General features: G+C 32.6%; 1 protein-coding gene across 1 annotated transcript in view; it reads left to right on the forward strand.

Moving 5' to 3' along the window:
• Nucleotides 1-5,655: 5,655 nt before the first annotated feature.
• The window catches only part of LOC148271122 (uncharacterized), a gene marked incomplete at its 3' end in the record, with an annotated part of 46,093 nt that continues 27,470 nt past the window's right edge, over nt 5,656-24,278 (forward strand). The window contains exon 1 of the mRNA XM_088241808.1: nt 5,656-6,033. Coding sequence (XP_088097934.1) covers nt 5,928-6,033 — 106 coding nt within the window. The remainder of the gene's footprint in view (nt 6,034-24,278) is intronic.

The raw sequence follows: 24,278 nt of genomic DNA on the forward strand, positions 1-24,278 counted from the left end.
AACTGGTAATATTTATGCTGCAACGAACTTGTACAGTTGTGAAAACTCTGTTAGTTTGTCACTCCAGAACTCTGCTCTGAATATTTTAAAGAAGTGTACATTCCAGATTGACTATCTGACGGATGTCTTATGCTTAGATCAGATTCATCTATCATAATTCCATGTCCGTTCCCTAATTAAGGCATATGTTGGTCACAAAAACCTCCAGGGCTATCCCAGCTGACAATCCTTACGCATCCTCCTAAGTAAGGTTCGCGTCCCGCAGGGGAGAGCTCTCCCAATAATCGATTATTTGCAGCTTACCATATTTTTTGTCATCGAAAGTAATGTTTTATATTACAATATTATTAGTTAAAAATATATCACAAATATAGTAATAATAATCATACATTGTATTTCTTGAGTTAATCAATTTACATCAATGGAATATGATGTATGGAATAATAGCGAGCAAGCTACACCTCTATAAGCCAAAATTATTACTACCGGATTACAGAAGCTTGCGTGCTCAAAGATAATACATGAAATAAATTGCATCTCCAAACTTCAAATTTCAGATTTACCTTAGAAAAGTTAAGCTTACGATTACAGTAAAATCTTGCAGCTTCCCTAAATCCAATTTAGTATTTGAACACTTATTTATAAGGGCTATTTTTCTTTAAAATAAAACTGCTTCACTTAAGACAGTGCAAGTGAGATAGTATTATACGCACCCGTATAATGTGAAAAGGAGATAACGAGAATTTAGGGATTTTAATTGAATTTTTAAATTTAAATTTTTTTTCTGTTTATTAAATGTTTGTGTTAAATTAGAAAATATTTCAACTGAAACTATTAGCCGCTAGTGTCATTTGTTATTATAAATTATTTATCAAATATAAAATAGTCCAGTTTTTTGCAATTATGTTTATTTTTAAATTATTTTTTTTGTTAATTAAATGTTTGTGTTAAATTAAAAATATTACAACTGAAACTATCAGTAGCTAGTTTCATTTTTTATAGATTATTTATCAAACATAAAATAGTCCAGTTTTTTGCAATTACGGTTTTTAATGCATTTTTTTCAAAATTGATAGTGCGGATTAAATTAGAATATATTTTAACTGAAACAATTAGCCGCAGGTGCCATTTGTTATATTTTATTTATCAAATATAAAATAGATCTTTTTTTATGTGCCAAACTACCGCTATAGACATTTTATCAGAATTTTTGCAGCTTACCAATCTAAAAACTCACCGCTCGCTTTTGGCGTCCCGTAGTTTAGACATAAGCCACCGACAAATTGTCATCAGTGGATGGCCAGGAAATAGAGTTTGTGTGTTAAAATAAATTATTTTTCTTGTTTTAATTATGACAATTTTAGTCTCCAATAATGATAGCCACAACTTATAAATCTAAATTTACAAAGTTAATAGTAATGAAGCTAGTGTGTAACAATGTTCGTAATTTATTCAGTTTTAGATTATAGTTTAATAATGCAACGAAAAAAACGATTTTATTGTTAATTTTATTATTTAAACGATCGGGGAAAACTTTTTAAATACACACCTTAGGGTTTTTATACTACATTTATAATGTAAACGTTCTCTTTCCTAAAAACTATAAACTACAAATTTACTTATATGTGCCAAATTTTTCGTACTTTGGCAACATTATTATCTTTACCTGGAAAACGGGTCGGATAAATATATTCTTTCTCTGTCTACCGAGACAATTCAAAACTATCTTCATCTCTTTTTGTCCCCGTATGGTTTGATTCATATTCGTAATGTGCAACTGAGAAAGAAAATAGTATTTAAATTTCCATCTCTCTCAAGTTAAGTCAAGAGTGCAATTGTAAAAAGGTGTTATTAAGTTTCATATTTCTTAGAAAGAAATAATAAATATGTTGTTAACTTTGCCACTCGGTGTATCATTATTTTGTTGTCGATCCAAGGGTTTACGGGCAGGTGTTAAATAGAAGCGATGAATGAAAGAAACGGCGTATTCAAACATCCTAACCGACGAAAGTTAGAAAAGGAGGTCAAATTTCCAATTTTAAAGATGTACCAACGGAAAAATAACAGAGTTCTATTTTTGGAAACATAAAATGGCGTTTGTTCCTTATAAACGCATTAATTTTATGTCATTGTTTTAGCGATATTTTCACATTTTTTATTTATTTAAAGCAAATAAATCATCAAGCCATTTCCCCCTAGTAGTAGGCAGAGATGAAAGATCTCCAAATCACTCTGTCTTTGCGTACATACCTACTCTGCTTCCTTCACATTCATACACCTCATGCACGCGCGACGATTATTTCGACTTTTGAAATGTCAATCTTTCATTGTTGGATATTTATGGTGATGTCTTTCTCGGTCTTCCTCGATTTCTGCATCCATCAACCTTCGCGTCGTAAATCTTTTCACTCGTTCATCACATTTAAACCAAAATGACAAAAATCCTTACTTGATTATGTCGATAATGCTTAATCTCAGCCTTGCAAAATGCACGAATCTCGACATTTTTTCACCTATCGAATCTACATAGTTTTACAACACATTCGCCTGAGATATCGCATTCCGACAGAATTCAACTTCAATTCATCCTTGTGATTCCAATTCCGCATTATCTTTGTTATTTATTTACTAGTAAATAAACATTTTTGCGACACTTTAACTAAAAAAAAATACCTAATAAAAAATATAATCAAACATTTAAAATATGATCAATTCCATCGCCGTCGCACTTTTAACTGCTACAGATGGTGTATGGGTCACTGGATTGTTATATCAATACTTTTTGTTCAAAATTGTAATTCTTTTCCAGCAATTCTTTTTTGTAATTTTATTATCACCACAAATTGAGAATGGTTAGGCAGAATGTTGAATGTCACACGGTGTGTAAAGCGATCTCTTTGACTAGCCAATAACTGGTCATAAGCCATGTAAATGCGTAGATTTTCACATCCCCAATAATTGCCTTATCTCTGTTGAGGTAATCAATGTTTTTTCTTTCGTGTTGAGAAAAAAACTCAAATCGATCAATTGAAATAAATCGAAATCTACTTGAGTGTAAATAAGTGAAATACATTACGAGAAATAATGTCCGTTCATGTCTGGGTATACTGAAGAACACAGTTCTGTGTGTGAAATACATAGAACAACAAGACAAGAGTTTTCAACTCGATGGGTAAAAAAAAACTTGTATAAAAAATAAAAATCGAATGAATTTTTTTATTCGGTGCTGCAGAATAGCTTTAATTTCAACAGAGAGGGAAAACATTTTGAGAAAGGAATATGGAAGTCTAGGCATTCACAGGGCTGTATGACCTGTCATTGGCTGGTTTAAGTGGCCACTTTTCACACCCCTCTCTGTTGAAATTAATTTAAATATGAATAACTCCCTAGTGAGGAAATCCAGCCAGCATTTGGACATACTCAAACATTGTTGAATTACCTGCTAAAAGAAGAAGTAAAAAAAATGGATAATTGTTTTCAGGCGTTGCTTAGTAGGTGATTTGGTTCAGCCGGATGAATCTAACCCACGTGATAAAGGTTTCAGCTCTTTTACTTTACAAAAGTCAATAGATGGAAGAGTTGAGGAAATGTGGATGTTCAAACATGGGCAGAATGGTGAATGTTACACAGTGTGTAAAGTGGCCACTTAAACCCGCCAATGATAGGTCATAAGCTCTGTAAATGCCTTGACTTCCATATTCCCTTATCAAAATGTTTTCCCTCTCTGTTGAAATTAATTTAAATATGAATAACTCCCTAGGGAGGAAATCTAGCCAGTCTGCAAGCATTTGGACATACTCAAACATTGTTGTAGCTTTACTTTCATTTAAGTAGTAACATTTTTGGAGACACAATTTTTTTTAAATGTTTTTTGTTTTTGTTTTATTTATTCTTATTTTTTCATTTTAAACAATGATTCATAGTAAAAATAATGTCACTTCACTGGGGTTACCCGTGCCGATGACACTTACCAATTAATAAACTTTTTTTTCATATATTTTTACATGTGAGAATATACAAAGAAGACTCAATATGCAGAGATAATAAAAAAATGTTTGACAGTTTTAAACACTGCGTATTTATGTTTATTTTTAATTTATGTGTACCTATATAATTTTTAAATTATAAAACGCACATTAAAAGAACAAAAAAACAACACAAACTACACATTTGTGGAGCAGTTGATTTAATTTTGGGTTGGGCGAATGAAACAATCCATTTTACTTCTTCCCAGCTCCGCTATCCATTTTTTATAGCCTTTTTTACCATTTTCTCGTTTGGACAGTGGAATAAGGTTATAGATATTAATAGCATAATACTCAAAATCCCTTTGTCCGAAAGTGGAATTAGTTTGTATTTGTTTAAGTTGTCTTTGTGTTGAGGATCTAGATCCACTAGTGATTTCGTTATTTGTATGTGTTGTATTGTTGGGGTTATGTCTTTCGTTTGAGTAAGAATAGTTTTTGAATTTGTAAACGAGTATTATTTTAGCGTAATTGCTTTGGTGTCAAAGTTGTGATTTGTGGAATATTTCTTTAGTAGATGTCTGTAGAAATGATAATATGCACACATAAAAAATAATAATATATATTGACATATTACAACAGAGATGAAGAACATTTTAGAGAAGGTTATATAGAAGTCTAGGCATATACAGGGCTTATTACCTGTCATTGGCTGGTTTAAGTGGCCTCTTTACACACGGTATAACATTCACCATTCCGCTTATATTTGACTATCCATATTCCTTCATTTCTTTCATCTGTTGATGTTTGTGAAGTCAAAGAGCTGAAACCTTTATTTATGCGGGTGAGATTCATCTAATTGAATTATTTCACCTACATACTAGGCAACGCCTGAAAAATTTATTTTTTCAATTTCTATACTTCTTCATGGACCAGGTGGATTTATCAACAATATTTTGAGTTTCATACAGACATGACATACATGCATGACAAATCGTAAGCCTTGTAGATGCTTAGATTTCTATATTATATACTATATATTTCTCTAAAATGCTCTTCATCTCTGTTGGAATATGTTAATATTAACAGCTCCCCAGGGAGTTGAATCCAGTCCTCGTCTACAAAAATTTTGACAAACTCAAAATATTGTTGATAATACATATTGGTATGTATTATTTATTGATTCGTTATTAATATGTTTCTTTTTTGGGTGATACCGTGTGTGTTGGATTTGTTCCGACGTTTCAACTCAGTTTACCCTTAAGATGGCTCCTGCAATGGTAGCCGAAACGTCGGAAAAAATCCAACACACGGTATCACCCTAAAAATAAACATATTGATAACAGTGACCGTGAAAACCATCTCACCAATTGATTGGTTATTGTTCGCATGAACTTGTGACGTTTCAAAGCAGTTCATTTTTATTAAAAAAAGTTTTTTTCAGACATTTTTCAGAAACTTTGCTTCAATTTAATGTTCTAATTTTTACCGCGTGCAAGAAAGCATTTTTTCATATCCCTTTTCCCTAGGTACTGAACTTTTATTCAAGGAATAATATCATGTCGAATTCCAAAACTCGAAAAACTCCAGGTAGAAACATCATTGATAAACATGTTATATTGAGCTACGAAGCGTTTCTAAGGATAAAAGCTTTTGGTGGTAAACAATGGGAAATTGAAAATATTTTTTCAGTCAAACGCAGGCCGCCGTCATGGACGCCTGATTTCCCGCGCACTTATACGCCTGCGCACTTCACCGAAAATGGCATTCAAAATGGAACGCTGTCAGTGACATTATAGGTTAAGTCGGCCACCAAAATCATCGAAACATGTCGGCAATTTATTTATTTAACGTCGCAATGACAGTTGTTAAGTGATCCAGTTAAAATTAAATGCTAGTGCATCGCGCGCTGCGGCGAATTTGAACAAATTCATGGGGCTTTTGTGATGTAAATATAATATTATGTGGGGCTGTCATTGTTTCCAAGCGTTTTTTGTTGTGATTCTAGTTTGTTTTCGGCTCTTCCTGAATCCAGTTTCCGCCATTGGGCCCCCGAAGAAACATAAAGGTCTGTCGTTGTTAGTTTATTTGATGTTTTAGCGTTTTGTTGCATGCGTGTCGCGCTAAATAATACCCCATTTCTGTACACGAAAAAATATACGAATCCCTAACTGGAACATTTTTTTTACTTGGGATACATTCCACACAGTACGTAAAAAAAACCGTGTCAAAAAAGTTTAATTCCAGATAGGTTTCCTTGTATAAAAATCAATTCGGGATTAAAAAATAAATTAATTCTTTACTATTATTAATATTCAAAGCATTAACTTTGTGGTCAAATGTTTTACTAAATGTTATTAAATATTTGTTGACGACGAAGAGACTGGTACGTCTCGAAACCGGTAAACATAGAAAAGTCGGTAAGTAGTTGTATACAAATATTGAAAAACATTTAGTCAACTATTTATTGTACCTTTTCGGCCTCGTGATGTCCTGGTCAGCGCGTTTGCCTACCATGCAAGAGGTCTCTGGTTCGATTCCCGATAGAGTTGATATGAAATATTTATTTTTGCTTGTATATGTATTTTTTAATACTTTTGAATTGATTTTTATGCTTTTTCATACTTTTTTAGCTTGTATTGTGTATATGTAATTTTAATACTTTTTTAACCTGTATTGGGTACATATATTTTGTTAATTTTAAAAACTTATTCATTCTTGTAATATTTTAACATTTGCACTCTCATACTCGTTCAGCTTGTATATATACATACAATTAATTTTTAAACTTTTTATATCATTTAATTTTTCTTTTATAAATTGTATTATGTTTATATCATTTTGAATTCATTTCCATGCCTTGCACTATGTTTATTTTGTAATTTTTTAAAACTTTTCATACCCTTTTAATTTGTAGTAAATATAATTTTAATTCTGCTTTTGTAAATAATGTTATACATAGTTTAAAATATAAAATCGTCTGTAAATAAATATTGTTATTTGCATGTCTCTAAATTAGTTTTTTACAAAAACTCTTTGCGAAAATTATATAAAACTATGTATAATATGTTTTCAATTTAAATAAAAAAAAATAAAAAAGGAGTTTTTACACTAGAATAATATTTCAAAGTACCTGAACTGGCACCTGAAGCGTAAGACCGATCATCTTACCTTAAAAAAATGATCAAGGTACTCTGCGATTGGTAAACCAATGTAGTGCTCTATGCATCATTAGGTGCAGAAAAGTAATAATGATGATGATGTTTTTTGTACCTTAGTTTGAAACACTTGAAAATACTATAAAACTCTAACTATCCGGATTAATAAATGCTAGATTTTATTGCTTTTGAAATAATAAAGCTAATTGGAATCACTTTTAAAACTTACTTAAACATGTCCTAAAAAGTTAATTGCACAATAAAATTAAAATTAAAAACTTCTTTATTTTTCATTTCCCTATACCGATCCGGAAATATTGTTAATTCGGATTATTGGAGTGCGGATAAATGGAGTTCTACTGTACTCTAATCCGCAAGAAAGTTTTTTTTTCATTCTACCGTCATAAGCAAAAAGGCAGTTATTTGTGAAAGTCATATTTTAAGATACGACACTTTTCAGTATTCATTAACTTTAATCAAATAAAAAAAAACTGTAAATAATCTAATAATTTTTGTGTACTCACCGGGAATCGAACCCAGAACCTTCCGTGCGTAAATCAAGCGTCTTGACCACTACACCACGGAGGCCGCCATAAATTAAATGATAAATGATAATTTTTTAAAAATAATGCAATAAATTAAAAAAGAAAATTAAGAAAAGCGATTTACAAATGAATGTTGATAAATCGAAAATGTTGGTTTTTGAATGGAATGAAAATATAACTAAATGTGAGATCAGTGTGAACGGAGATATTCTGAATCAGGTAGAAGAATTTGTGTATCTGTTTACTAGGGATGGAAAGACCGAGAAAGATATTGAAAGGAGGGTGAGCGCTGGGAACAGGGTGAACGGTGCTCTGAAATCTACTTTAGCAAACAAATGTTTATCACAGGAGGCTAGGCTAAACTAGCAGTTCAGGTTAAATGCTGTCGAAATGCGATTCTTCAGGCGATTGTGTGGTAAAACAATGTATGAAAGGTGCACAAATGTCGAGATCCGTGAACTGGGTAAGACTGAGATATGCAATATCGACAGAATCAAGAAAGGGGTGCTGCGTTGGTTTGGACATGTAGAGCGAATGGACAACGAAAGAACGGCTAAAAGGATCTACGATGCAAATGTTTATGGATGCAGAAAATGAGGAAGACCGAGAAAGACATGACACGATCAAGTAGATCAATTACTTGAAGATGGACATGTCAAGAGTAGGAAAAATCGGCGCGCGTGCATGAGAAGATGTATGAATGTAGAGGAAGCGAGGTATGTATGCAAAGACAGAGTGATATGGTATTCTATCATCTCTGCCTACCTCTACGGGTAAACGGCGTGATGGTTTGTTTGTTTTAAAAAAAAACAGTTGGTAGCTTGTCTCATATATACACCGCAAGACAAATAAATTTACGAGTTCTCAAAAAAAACTAAAATTGACATATAATGAATTATTCTTGATATTTAATTAGTTTTTTTTATATTGTTTGACATATGTGATGACTACTCGTTATTTCAAGGTTAAAATAAAAAATCTTACTCATGAATTGTACTTAGAAATTGCCATTATATATCAGGTATCAGATTACCCGAACCTTAGAGACCCATAACGGTTCATTTATGGTCGAGTGTTTGTGATGGAATAATAAAAGACATGTTATTTTTTAATTCATATTTAAGAAGTAGGTTCTTATCGCTTTATTTTAAATTAAAGTATTTTACATTTAAACATATTTATAACATTTAAAAATATTTAGTACTTAGTGAATTCACCTTTATTTTTTATAACATGTAAAATTCTATTATTTAGAGAAGCGTAAAGCGAATCTAAAATTTCTGATGTTATTTCTTCTTCCCAAACTTGAATTAAGTTTTTTTTTAATTCCTCAATGTTTTTTGATTTTTTTTTCCCGACTTTTTTTTTCATAATCGCCCATAAATTTTCTATCGGGTTCAAATCAGGGCTATTCCCGGGCCACGTCAACGATTTTAAGCCAATTTTCTCCTTGAATTCATTGATCTATAAAAAAACAATAAATTATTTATCATGTGGTCACAAAATGCATTTAAAAATATATATATTTGTACTCACAGTGCGGGCTCTATGGCACGGCGCAGAATCGTCCTGAAAAATTGGGTCCGCGGTATACTGCGTAATGTCCTCGATTGTTGGAATAATATGTTTTTTTAACACTTTTTTGTACTGAATGGCATTCATCGTACCCTGTACAAAATTTAGAGGTCCTAAACCGTATGCTGTCATGCACCCCCAAATCATCACGTAGGGTGAATGTTTAACGGTTCGAGTGACGCACGACGGATGATATCTTTCCCCACGTTTTCGTCGAACTATCTTTCTGCCGTCTGGACCAAAAAGGTTGAATTTTGATTCATCAGAGAAAACAACATTTTGCCAATCCTCCAAGGTCCAATTCTGGTGCTCTTTCGCCCAATCCAGTCTAGCCTTCTTCATTTTGTCCGTGAGTAATGGTTTCTTGGCGGGACTCCGTGCTTGGAAACCATGCTCTAACAGCCGCCTGGACACTGTTTTTACTGAAAATGTTGATGTGCTGGTAGACTGCACCTCTGCGTGTATTTCAGGTGCCGTTAAAAATCGATCGCGCATAACAATTTTTTTTATTAAGCGATCATCTCGGGCAGATGTCACGCGCCCCCGTCCGCTTCCTTTTTTCCGTTCTATGGATCCAGTTTCTTGGATTTTTTAAAATAAAAACCTCACTGCACCTTCTGAATACCCAACTCGACGAGATATTTCACAATTAGATATGTTTTCTTGCGACAATGTGATTATTTTGGATTTTATCGCAATCGACATTTGCTTTGCACTTTCCATGATTGTTGTGTTATGTTCACTCAAACGCGGGTAAAACAAGACTGTTGAGACATTTTAAAATGTAAATATTGTAGAAAGGTGACACATAGTGTCCTTAATTTTTTAAACAAAAGAAAGAGGTATCGATAAAGGATTTCTTAGAAAAAGGGTTCAGTAAAGTCAAGGGGCGCGGTAGCAGGTAAACTCGTAATTTTTTTTGTCTTGCGGTGTATATTATATTATATCTAAGACTTTTAAATCGATCCGCGGATCCACAGCTCTTCCTACCTCTATCACATCATGGGCTATCTCTTCGTTCAAGTAACGTAACAACCCTTTCAATACCCATTAAACCCATTGAACGCACACCGTGTAACATTCGCCATTCTGCCCATGTTTGAACATCCACATTTCCTCAACTCTTCCATCTGTTGACTTTTGTGAAGTAAAAGAGCTGAAACCTTTATCACGTGGGTGAGATTCATCCGGCCGAACCAAATCACACGAGATGAAAATGTTTTCTACGGCCGCGAGGACGGTTCAGAATAGCACCGCAGGTGTGTGTAAGCGTGGGCATCATTAAAAAGCAAGTGGAAGTTATTATAAATTATCCATCTATGTTGAAATTTTTTGTCAAATATAATAACGCCATGCATATTTCACGAATGTAACTATATGCCGACCTTGCCAACAGTTATTTTTAACCGATTTTCATTGCTGACATTAATCAATTTTCATGGTCACAGCATACTATCCAATTTGGACAATTTCCCATGGCGAAATAACTCATTTTACAATTGGTTTATTGCATTGATTTATTTTTAAAACACTTTTTAAAAAGGGGATATGGGAGTCTAGGCATTTACAGAGTTCATGATCTGTCACTAGCTCAGTTATGCCTAGACTTCTTCTAAAATTGAGGTTTTACCGGTTGTTGCATAAAAAAAACGAAGAGTGATTTTTCAAAGGGTCCTAAGTCGAAATTTATGAATTTCAAAAAAAGAATGCTATTGTAATCACAATTGAACGTAGTTATGCAGAAATCAGCCAATTTACACAACAGTTGAAATGTGTTTGACTTTGCCAAATGTTAAACAATTAATACATTGGTTTATTATATTACAAACAAGAATCTTATTATGTATTTGACCAATTTTGGAAATTTGGAAAAACAATGTATGATAGGTGCCCTAATGTCGAAATTAGAGCAGAATGCAAGGCTGAGTTAAGCATTATCGACAAAATTAAGAAAGGTCTTTTGCGATGGTTCGGTCATGTGGAGCGAATGAATGATGAAAGAACGGCTAAAAAGATTTATGATGCGAATGTGTCTGGTTGTAGAAGTCGAGGAAGGCCGAGAAAGACATGGCATGATCAAGTACAACAAATTCTTGAAAGTGGTCATGTGAAAAGTCGGAATAATCGTTCATGTCCAATTTCTCGTAGCCCATCTAGTAAAAAGGATTCTAAAAGGCGTGATTTCTGTATCGAAATATACGTCCCTTTCATAAGCATCATTAAAAAAAAACAAATTAATTAAAAAAACAGACGAGACCCACCCTATCCTGAACTCCATATAGTGGAAAATTATTTATATTTATAGTTATTATTATGTTAACTTTGTTAAATAGCTAATCTTAGGCATGTTTCACATTTTGTGAAATGTTTCCCTCGGCACGGGACACCCCAGTGTTCTGTATAAATAAATAAAAACAAACCTGCCAGAAGTTAGCTATCAAACTAAAACGTTTTTATTGTAATGCTGACTACCAACATGACCAGAAAAAAATTAGACGCACTTGGGGATACTAGTGATAAATTGTACGATAAACTCGCCGATTTATTTCGGCAGATATGTGAGTAATGTATGAATATAATAATATTGAATAAACACCCGGTCTGAAAGCGTCAAACTGCCATTATTCGCCGTACGACAAAATGTTGTCATAGGACAATAACAGACACCGTCGGATGTCCGACATAATACCGACCGCAGAGTGGACAGTCGGCTTGTTTGGGAGTGGAGGTTTCCCGTTGATGGGATTGATTATAATGTCCATTGTCCGTTGAATAATTACATGCGTAGGTACACAACTTGGGCGACATTTAAAAGCCGTCCTTTATAGTAGTACGCACCAGTAAACCTCAATAGTCTCTCTGCATAATGACATAGATAAATATAGGTGTAACGTTATGCAGAAATTAGTCAAATCCAACAAATATCTCTTAATGTTTCTTCAGGTAGACTCAGAAATAATGAAATTCTGTTCCTCGGTCATCATAAGACTAATGATGGTTTCCATGCGCCTCTACCCGGAATTATTAGATTTGTAAATGAAAATCAAGATCCAAATTAAAATTGTTTATAAAATAACTTCTACATGCGTAGGTACACAACTTGGGCGACATTTAAAAGCCGTCCTTTATAGTAGTACGCACCAGTAAACCTCAATAGTCTCTCTGCATAATGACATAGATAAATATAGGTGTAACGTTATGCAGAAATTAGTCAAATCCAACAAATATCTCTTAATGTTTCTTCAGGTAGACTCAGAAATAATGAAATTCTGTTCCTTGGTCATCATAAGACTAATGATGGTTTCCATGCGCCTCTACCCGGAATTATTAGATTTGTAAATGAAAATCAAGATCCAAATTTAAATTGTTTATAAAATAAATTCTATTATTCAAATTTATGAAGAAGAAAAAATAAAATAATTTGAGATGAATAAGTCAATCAGATACAAACATAATATTAAAATTTCTAAATTCCACACAAGTCATGGTCAAAATAGCTTTGTCTTTAAAGGTGTAATAAATTATAATAATCTTCCTAATGAATTAAAAACTATTAAAAATAATATATCAATAAATAAATTTAAAGTAAATCTAAAGAAATTATTTGAACACGTGTAAAAACTACATTAAATTTTAATTAGTATGAATGTATGATTTTTTTATGATTTTTCTTTATATATCCTATGTTTTTAATTTTTTCTCTTGTACTCGTATTTAAAACTATATAAACTCTTATAAATAAACAACTACAACAGTGTAAGTCACTCTCCAAGCACAAGAGTTGGTCTCTTTTTTTGGTGAGTTACAGTGATAACATTTAGATGTGAAAAAGTAGATATGTAAAGAATTTTATAAAAATATGTACCTTTTATGAAATTTATTAATGACAAAATTAAAAAAAAAATTAAAAAAATATTTTGATTGTAAATGGAGTTTTTTTACAAATAGACTGAAGAAATATTCCCAATAATTTGACCGTATATTTGTAGAATGAACCTGGATTCCATAATGCCTGTCTAATGTATTAACTTGTCTTTGCTTTTCTTTGTTGTATTCCTTCTACTATTGCATGTAATTTTTTTTTTGCACAACAAAAGGCCAGGAGGCCCAATTACAGTTGTGAATTACATCACAGAACTTGAGAAAAATCACATTTATTTTTTTTGTGTTCTCACCGGGAATCGAACTCGGAACCTTTCGTGTGTGTCAAGCGTCTTGACCACTACACCACGGAGGCCGCCTGTATTATTGTTTTTTGTTATATGATTTTTAAAATTGGACATTGTCCGTAAATTTGTTAAATAAATTTATCAACGTTTTTATAATGTGCTAGCATAATGCTAGAAAATTCAGCCCTTCGGGTCTCATGCGATCGACCCTCCGCGGCTGTTTTATCGGCCCAGCGGACCTTAGTTGATTAGGTTCTCGGTTCTCGGACACTTACCGGACGAATACCGATAAAAATTATCTGAAATGGATTTAGAATAATTAATTGTATTTTCAAAATCAATATGGATATTGTGGAGAAATGTTTTCATACATAAATGTAAAAAAGAAATTCAATAAAAATACGTTCGTAGAAAAACGCGACGTGTTTGGTTTTGGTTGTTGTGACAGTATAAAAATAATATCAACTTCTATTTGATATGAAGCGTGTACTTGATTTTTTTTAATTTACAAGACTTACGCTTAAGACATCGATGTTGTTAGCATATTGGTTCGCAAGTACATGCATCCGTCTACTGGCGAATAGGGAAATATCACATACTACGATAAAAGTATATAAAATGGATTATATAATAGAATAATTAATTGTATTTTTAAAATCAATACGGATATTGTGGAGAAATTTTTTCGTCCATTTTTTTTAAAATACGTCACTAGAAAAACGCGACATGTTTGGCCTTGGTTGTTGTGACGTCAAGATTCGTGATAATGTTTTTTTATTTTTTATTTTTATTTTTTTAAATTTTTATTTATTTATAAATCATAGAGCACAAAGTATTTTACAAATATAATACGATGAATTACATTCCCAGAAGTTACAACAACTCAATTCGGGACATAAATAATATTAACATTTAGAAAATAACACATATTGAGAACAACAAAGAAACAAAGCAAGTTTAGCACCTTTATAACTAAATATACAACAACAATATATACGCCTAAAACCTTTTCTTACACAAGCAGAATAAATATATATAAAAAAAGCGCTTTTAAGAATAAAAAAAGTAGTGAATCTACTAAGGGAGATAAGGTCATTAACATCACATGCCATGCAGATGATGCTGCCATAGTGATGATGAGAACATATCCATCTCAGTTAGTAAACATCTGGATGCCTAAGAAATGTCGTATAGTACAATGAACACATTATTATTAGAAAAATAATTCGGATATACAAAACGTGTGTCAGACCCAATCATAAGTGTATGCAATAGAGGTGAGGATAGATAGAGAGAAAATAAAAAATACGAAAAACCAAGTAGAAAAACTAAATAGAAAAACTGAATAGAAAAACCAAATAACCACTCAGAACGTCAGAGATGAAAGTAATAAAGGCAATCGCAGGGAAACCCAAAAGAGGCATGTTCTAAACAAAATTCAATGGCTAAGAACAAATACACATGAATCGTGACGTATTAGGGGCGTGGTCGAAGGAATGACCGTTTTTGCGGGAATTCAAAATTACAAATTTAAAAATATCTTTTATGCTACTAATAATTAGCAAAAAGAATATTTTTTACGTTAAAATATTTTATGGAACTTTATTACTTTGAATATGTAAAAAAAGTGATATTTCGCTATTATCGCGGCCTCGTCAAAAAATTCATTCCACAATCATGCAAATAATTTGAAATATGCTGTGCTAACACCGCTTAAGTTAGTCCCTCCTTTAATTTAATCTAGTCGTAGTGCAAGGGTTATTATTACTTAATTTAACTATCAGCCGGGGCATTTTTCATTTCCTTGAAGTTCTTCCAAGGACAAGAATAAATATATTTTTTTGCAGCAACTATGGTGAAGGTGTATAGTGGGTTTAGCATGTTGGTTAAATTGGTGTCCTGGCGAAGAGACGGGTACGTCTTGAAACCGATAGACATAGAAAAGCCGGCAAGTGGTTATATACAAATATTTAATAACATTTTATATACTTTTTATTATTTATGTGGGTTGAAAAAATGTTGCGTAACACCGTGCGCCGTCGATTTAATGAGTTTTGGGTATCATCCATGTATAGTCTGTAAGTACTCGTACCACTTATAACTTTGAATTATTGTGTTCCTGGTTGTATTTTTTATCTGTTATTTCTCAATTAATTTCTCGTGATCATGTTTTATTTAAATATTCTTACCCTTTCAAAAGAAAAAATTAATTACAAAAAATTAAAGGTGGTAGATATAGTGAAAATAAAGTGAATAGCGTAGTAAAAAAATATAGTAAAAAATGTAGTAAAATACATATTAAAAAACTTATTTAAAAACCTAGTAAAATACCTAGTGAAAACAAAGTACACAATAAGAAACAAAGTAAAATATTTATAGCAAAAAACATATTATAAAAATAACACAGTAAAAGATATAATAAAAAAAACATGCATATGTTTAGTTGTATAGTAAAAAAACATAGTAAAAACTTAGTAAAAATTAATGAGTTTGTCGAAAATGAAATCAATAAAAAAGTAAAAATATATAAACACAATTCGAATAAGAACATGTTGTGTTAGCTAGACAGCGGAGTTACCAAGAATAAAAGGGGTAAGTTGGGCTGTTTTCGACAAACTAAAATATCTTTTTGTAAATAAAGAAGTCCCTATATGTTTAAAAGGACAAGTATATGAATCGTGCATATTGCCAGTGACAACATGCGGACTAGAAACCACGTCTGTAACAAAAAAGTAGCCAGAAATTTAAATGCACGAAATGATCCATGAAAAGACAGATGCTCGGTGTATGTCTAAGAGACAGAGTAAGAAATTAAGAAATAAGGCGCCGAACCGGAGTCGTGGATATCATGGATCGTGCAGCAACATTGAATTGGCAGTGGGCAGGACACTTGGCGAGGCAAAATGATGGCAGGTGGACACCCAGAATAATAAAGTGGAGATCATGGGCAAACAAAAGAAGTGTTGGAAGGCCACAGATAATATGGGTCGATGATATCGCCTCTATTGCCGGTAAAACATGGATGATGAAAGCGGGTGGTAGGAAGGAATGGAGACGTTTGAAAGAGGCCTTCATCGAGCAGTGGAGAGAATAAGGCTAAAGAAAAAGAAGAAAAAGTTAGCCACCTAACCATCAACCCCTCAGACTCTCTGCGACCAATTTTACTGAGGAAAGTAGTCAGTAATTTCTTTAGCTTGTGACTCTTACAACATTTCCATGATATTATATTCTATAGCCTTTGTCTCATGTAGGAGTATTGTCTCTGTGCTAAAGAAGTTCTAACCGTTTATCGAGAAATCAGATCGCTACTAGATCTCCTAGTCTCATAATGATAAAAAACTTATGGGTGTGTGTCTCTGTTAGTTAGACCAGCACTCCCCTCAGTTAATATTGCTGTCTGGTATCAAGCACAGCAAACTAAGTAAGGTTTTTTCATAGTGGTTCTTATCAACGACTTTTGTGTTTTTGCTGAAGGGTCCAACTCTGTCTTGGTACAGCTACCTCAAGCAATGACACTGTACATCGTGATAAAGTTGCCAGTGCAAAGAAGAAGGATTTTAATTTTTGAGCCGTGGAGAACCTGTAACATCTCAGGCGGAGTAATTTAAAAAAAATAACCACTCATTAAAAAATCAATGAGCGATTAAAATATAAATATTTACAAACATTTTTTGAAATAAAGCTTATTTGAAAGTCACGAATATTTTGAAACCTATTTTAAAGTTTAAAAGCGCATTGAAAGTTTGAAGCTCATTCCAACGTTTAAAGCACAGTAAAGGTAATAACATAAACTTGGTATAAAGTTACGCCTAGGCATAATGGTAGAATAAAGATGAGAATACATTTACTTGCATTTAAGTTTCTTCATGTAACTGTTGTAATTGGATTAGGCCGTATATATATAATAAATACATAAGTAATACCATCCTAATTTTACCACTAGAATAAGGATGGCGTTCCCATTCGTATTCCATGACTATGCCTAGGTGTAACTTTATACCAGGTTTATAAGTAAGACCCTTAGAAAATATTGAAACCACCTAGAACTGACGTATCATGATTCATGTAGGCGGAGAATAGTGTTCTTACGCCTGTGTATAGGCAATGGGCTTGGCAAAAAAACTGTAGTAGTATTATAAACTTAGGTAATAAACACTACAGTTTTTACCAGCAATAATTCGCTCCCGGCCTCGGTTTGGGTTTGCAATTCCTCGACCTGAGTACATACGGCCCTTGTATTGGAATTAAAAATATATGAAATGGATTAAGAATAATTTATTGTATTTTCAAAATCAATATGGATATTGTGAAGAAATGTTTTCGTAAATAAATGCAAAATATAAATTTAATAAAAATACGTTACCAGAAAAACGCGACGTGTTTGGCCTTGGTTGTTGTGATGTCAAGATTCGTGATAATGTTTTAAACAAATTTAAATGGCCAGGAACAAAAAAACGTCAATCGTGACGTATTGGGGGCGTGGCCAATGGAATGACGTTTTTGCGGGAATTCAAAATTACAAATTTAAAAATATTTTTTATGCTACTAATTAGCAAAAAAGATATTTTTTTACTGGACAGTATTTCATAGACGTTTATTACTTTTTTTTATTTTTTTAAAGTGATATAAAATACGATATATTTTCAAAAAATTAACAACCAACAAACCAACATTATAATCAAACCACCAAAAACTATTATAATTATAATATTGAAGTTTAAGTAGAAATTTTACGCAACGAATCGAGTGACAGCTCTACGCAAAACTAATCCAGGAGTCACTTTTTAAATTCTTCTTCTTCTTTTGCCGCTCCTACCAGAGGTTGGCGACCATCTTTCTGAATTCATCACTATCCTGGGCCAGTCTAATCAGCGCAGCTCCATCCGGCGCACCGAACCACTGTCTGACATTTCTGAGCCATGACGCTCTTTTCCTTCCCATACTCCGCCTGCCTTTTATCTCTCCATCCATAATAAGTTGGAGAAGGGCATACTTCTCACTGCGAAATATGTAACCAAAGTATGAGGCTTTTCTTCTTTTGACAGTGGTCAGTTACTCCCTCTCTTTGTCCATAATGCTTAAAACTGCTTCATTGGAGACACGATCAGTCCATGAGATTCGGAGCATTCTTGTGCACACCCAAAGTTCCAAAGCCTCAGTTTTGTTCATTGTTAAAACTTTAAGAGTCCAACCATCCACTCCATACAGCAGCACTGGCAATACATAAGCTTTTATTGCTCTCCATCCTGTGCTTAGTCGCAGATCTCGGTTGCGCAGGAGTTTTTGAATTTTATAGAAGGTTTATCTTGCAATATCTGGTCTTTATTTCAGAATCCGGATTCCACTCATCATTTAGCCAGAATCCTAAATATTTAAAACGGGTAACCTGTTCTATCCAACTACCATCTGTAGTGAGATGGATGTTAATGCCTCTCCGTTTGCTGGCCACCATAGATTTGGTTTTTAGGGCGTTCATTTTGAGTCCGAATTCCTTACTTGCATAATTTATTCAAATGAATGGTAAAGTAATCAATAATATAAGATACGCTGATAATACTGCCATTTTTGGAATTAATTACTTCAAAATGGCCGAAACTACGCAAAAACGTCCAAATATGTACCGACAGTGATTAGTTCACGAATTCTGTTGTTTGCTGATGATCTAAAATTGTTTTTGGAGATTTCCATCTTGGATGATTGCCGCCTTCTCGTCTGAAATAAATAATACATTTGATTGGGGAACTCAGAACCAACTCAATTTTAATGTTTCTAAATGTAATGTTTTGTCATATACAAGGACATTAAAAACTTTTTTTATACGGTACTGTATGGGAGTGGGTTCACTTAAACTGCCACTGTAAAAGATCTGGGAGTTATGTTTGATGCTAGACTGAAATTTCATACTCACATAGGCTCTGTCTAATGCGCGCAAAATGTTGGGATTTGTTCTCAGAACAGCTAAGGTGTTCTTGAATACTCGTCTTTTTAGGTTTCTTTATAACTCATTGGTGCAAAGCAGACTTGAGTGTGGATCTCTGATCTGGGCACCCCACGAATTGAAGTACTCTGTTACGCTGGAGATGGTTCAGAAGAAATTCCCGAGGTATCTTTACATAAGGAAGTGCGGATACTATCCGTGGTTGAACCCGTCTGACTTCATACGGGAATGCTTGGCTACAATAGTTTGTAGAAAAGAAGAAATGCATACTTGCTTATGTACGGCATTTTAAAACAAACTAAATTTTCATGTCTTTTAAATTAATTAAACAATATTAAATATAGCAATTACAAAAGTATTGATTTTTACGATTCATTGCTTCCTTGTCACTTTACTTTTACAGCATAAAAAAACCTTCGAATCAGTTTGTAATAATTTCCGGTTCGATATATTGATCCCCAGCTCATCCAAATAATTTCGGCGTGACAAGGAGACATAACTGGATGGCGTTATGCAAAAATGTGTTAAGCCACACCAACCAACCTCAAACTCAGATGATTGATGTTTAACATCAGGTGCGAATTATAATCATTAAGCTTGACTGTTGTTAAGTTTAGTATTTAAAAAGTACTTAATATAACAAAAAAGGTGATAGAATTTTAGATTTTTTTTTTAAACTTTTTTTTTGAAAGTGAGATAACATATTTTTACAGAACACTTTAAAAACTATTAACTTTTTAATAGCAATAACGTAAAAATGTTTTAAACAGTGTTACTTACCAATATATCTATATATATATATTATTTTTATATATTTTTTTGTACGTGTGATGTCACTGAACTCCTCCTAAACAGCTTATCCGATTGACGTGCGGTTTTCAGCGAAATGTAGATCTTTGCGCTGCGCGTGTTAAAAAAAGTTTTTTTTTTTAATGTTTACAAACAGCATTCGCTATGGATCCCAATCAGATTTTTTCCTTGCACTCCTTATAATTTCTACCCATTTATTAATTTTTAATGGATTTTCAGTAATAGTAAAACAATATTTACTGATATTTATTACACTTTTGAAAATTGCATTCCTACCTAAAGTACACCGCTGATAGTAAAAAAGCGGAGTTTGACATTTGCATAAAGATTTCTGTATTTGAAAATGAATTATTTTAGGTTTTGGAATTCATCCATATACCTAGTTACTAGGTACCTAATTAATTTCAATATTTTAATATTAACAATTTTTAGTTGTGGAATTAAACTATCAATAAGTACCTAGGTATCCACTTATTAATGAAAAGGCTTTTTTCTTTTATCCGAACAGTTTTTGCACACTTTTATGACACAATCAGTAATTTTTCTTTTTATTTCTTTTGGTTTCGAATTAAATGTCAAGCTCATGCAAAACCTGGTTGGCGGTTAAAGAATGACTAAATTCGTGTTGGTCATGAGTTGAGTGACATAATTTTAGAGGGCTCAGGGTAAAACGAGGTCTGACTTTTCTTCATTAACACGTATTCCCGTATTTTTCCCTTAATTAGGGCAGTAATTTTTGCACGATTTTAGTTTAAGCACGACGAGGACTCTTAGCCAATAACATGAGGAGATAAAACAAAAAACTTACCCTTATTACGAATATATAAATATCTCAAAAAGGTAAAAATAAATAACGTGTGTCCTTATTTCTTTATTAATCTGGTTCTAGGAAAAAAATGTTATTTGACCAAAATTAAAAAAAAAAAGTTTTGTTGAAATTTTTTGAGTGGGCTCTGGATGGTTAAAATTCACAATTGGACCCGGTAGGTGGAAAATTCGAAAATCGAAAAAACGTTTGCGGAACCAGCTAATAACAGGCAAGCCAACGTTCGGGCAGAACAACGTCTGTCGAATCCACTAGTACATATATATATAATATATATAAATACTATATACATATAAATATGATAATCTTTATATTTTCTGCAAATGTAAAATTATCCAAATAATAATGATTATGTTTTATTTGAATCCTACTATGCCTTATATTATAAACATAATAAAATGTATGTATTATGTCTTAATAGTGTATTATGTTAACTATGTAACTTTATTTTTAAATTTTAAAAATATTTTTTTAAATTTTTTATGTTTAATTTTTTTTAAATTATGTTTAATGTGTAACTTTTTCTTATTATATGGTATGTATAATGTAAAAGCCCCATGGGCGTCAACAGAAAGAAAATGAAATGAAATGAAAAAAAATAATTTATTGAGATGGAAAATGTTGAATAAAAAAATTATGAAATTGAAATAAAAGCTTCATGTTCTTAACCAGACGTGAAGTATCTTAAAGCTGTGTTACATTGTTTTTAGTCCATTTGCATGGTTTTTTGGTTATGACGTCAAGGTATTACAGAGAATTTGTAAGTTTAAACTCATCAAACTATTTTTTCAAATTAAGAATATCACTTTTGGATCACGATTCTGAGACTAACTCATTTTTTCCATTTTGTGGCTTGACACATTTTTGCAGAACAACATTCAATTTTACTTCTAACTACATTGACAAACCTACTTAAATATTTATATAGACTATTTCGTCTAACTTCGATTGAATGATAATGGAAAAATATAAGGAAAATTAAACACGACTTCATTAAATTTAGCTTTAAACATGACGGATTGTTTAATAGAAGACGTAGAATTTTAATTATTGTAATAAAATTGGATAGAACCTATAAATCAAAATATTACCGCGTTTGTTAAATGCGGACGATAAGACGCATCGGACTATAATACGCAACCGAAAATTTATCTATCAATTTTTAGAAAAAAAAATGTTTTAGGAGTAAAAAAGTGCGTCTTATGGTCCTAAAAATACTTTCAGAAAAACATCTTCAACTTTCTTCTTAGTCGTTTGCTTTTGAGAGAGCAGTCTGACAGAACTATGCTAAAAAAATCCGCGGCTTCCGGTGCTGTGTAGTCAATGCACATACAAAAATGAAAGATTTAAAACCTGAAAAATGGAACATTCATAGGGTTCAATCGACTATATTTGAAGTCAAAAATAGCTAAAAGCATTTTAAACTATTTGCTAACGCTCATGGCATGAGCAAACGGTCCACCCTTATCGGAGCTCCGAGAGCAACTGAGCGTTTTGTGGCAGTGGTACAGGCTGGCCTGCGTCACGCATGAAATTGTCTCGCTTTTCGCGAGTATATCTATAGTATCGAGAGTATGACGTAAAGAGTGTTTGAGACAGTCGTATAATCGGTATTTTTTAATTCATCGCCGCGACAATGCGACACAGCAATAAGCTTTTGATTGTATAGATGATTCATCTTTAATTTCTGATAAAACACTTTTTCTGTGTCCAATGAGTATTTATCATTTACTTGTGAAATATTAGAATCGATGCGGAAATTAGATGCAATGTACACGAGGAACACATCAGCGGAAGGTACAGTCAACTAAAAGAGTTCGTGTGCCTAATGACGGAAGACTTACTGTGAATCAGTAAACAATTTTAATATGCAAAAGTTAGAAGTTAAGGGTTATTTAATATGCTCAGTGAAAGTAAACAACTGTCGTTACTTCCGGGTAGCAACAGTATCACGTTTACATAAATTTAATTACACAATAAACACAGAGTTTATTTTACAAGACAAGAATACAGCAACACGTCCCGCCCTAGCCTGTGTACGCCACTCACCCTTAAATCAAATATCAACAACTCCTGTACTATTCTGATACTGTATCATAGATAAAATAATTTAGAATTAAATTTATTCAAATTCAAATTAGGGATATTAATTCATATAAAGATAAAATGTTTGTTAAATATGCCTCAAGAACTTATCTTTTTTTTGTACAAAATATTCCCAATCAGCAAAAGTGCTGGTATGAGGGGATATAATATATTATTAATAGTCGACACTATTAATAGTCGATAAAATAACATCATATATCACTCGTCACATGGGCTGTAAGCTGTAAGAACAGTTATTTAAGGTGTGTTTTAAGTATGTATATATTTTGTATATCTTTTAAGTCATTAGAAAGTGAATTGTAAAACTTTATCGCTGTATACACAAAACTGTGCCGTGCCAATGCCAAAAACAGCCACTGCACACTCCACAGGTCCTATGTGATACATAATATATTATGTTAACGGTATCCTATTAAAGAAAATCAGTCCTTCGGAAATAATGATCGAAATACTAGTTTCCTAATAGAGAATCTTCAAATAATATTTGTAATCTGCAAGCTTGTTTTAGTACGAAAAAAGCTTACTGGGTTAAAGATGTAAAATACAGTGTACTTTTTTGTATGGAGCAATAAGCCAAGGTAATCGTCTAGTTTCATCGTTCACTGAGAACGGACTGGGCGCACTTTATAGATATTTTTTTTATAGGAAGATATAAACGGTGGTGGTGATTTAATAACAATTTTCCCATAAACACAGTTACTATAAAACATTATAACCGAAAGTCAAATATTATGGCAAGCTGTGCATAATCGCTTATTTTGACGATTCGCCCCTGGCAGCCAGCTATAGAAAAGTGAAATTGAGATAATAGCACTTTTGTAAAAATAATGAATAATTAAATCCACACAACAGTTTGTTGTTCGAATCCTCATAAATAAAAAGTGCATGCATTCGTTTTTGTATAGTACAAAAACGAATTTAATTACCTATGTATTTGACCAGTTTTAATGATTTTTAAAGTCTGGCTGACTAAAAAACCCAAATTGTGCATTTTGCAGAAAACAGTCAGCCCTAGTAAAACTCTGATGTATGTTGTGTCATTATGTATTGAATATATTATTTTATATTTTAATTTGTTGCAACAGAGGGAGAAAACATTTTTGAGGTGCGAATATGGGAGTCTAGGCATTTACAGGGCTTATGACCTGTCATTGGCTGGTTTGAGTGGCCACTTTACACACTGTAT

Source organism: Micrasema longulum, unplaced genomic scaffold, assembly GCF_059751315.1.
Source record: "Micrasema longulum isolate JH-2025_06_02 unplaced genomic scaffold, ASM5975131v1 h1tg003085l, whole genome shotgun sequence".
Lineage (NCBI taxonomy): Eukaryota > Metazoa > Arthropoda > Insecta > Trichoptera > Brachycentridae > Micrasema > Micrasema longulum.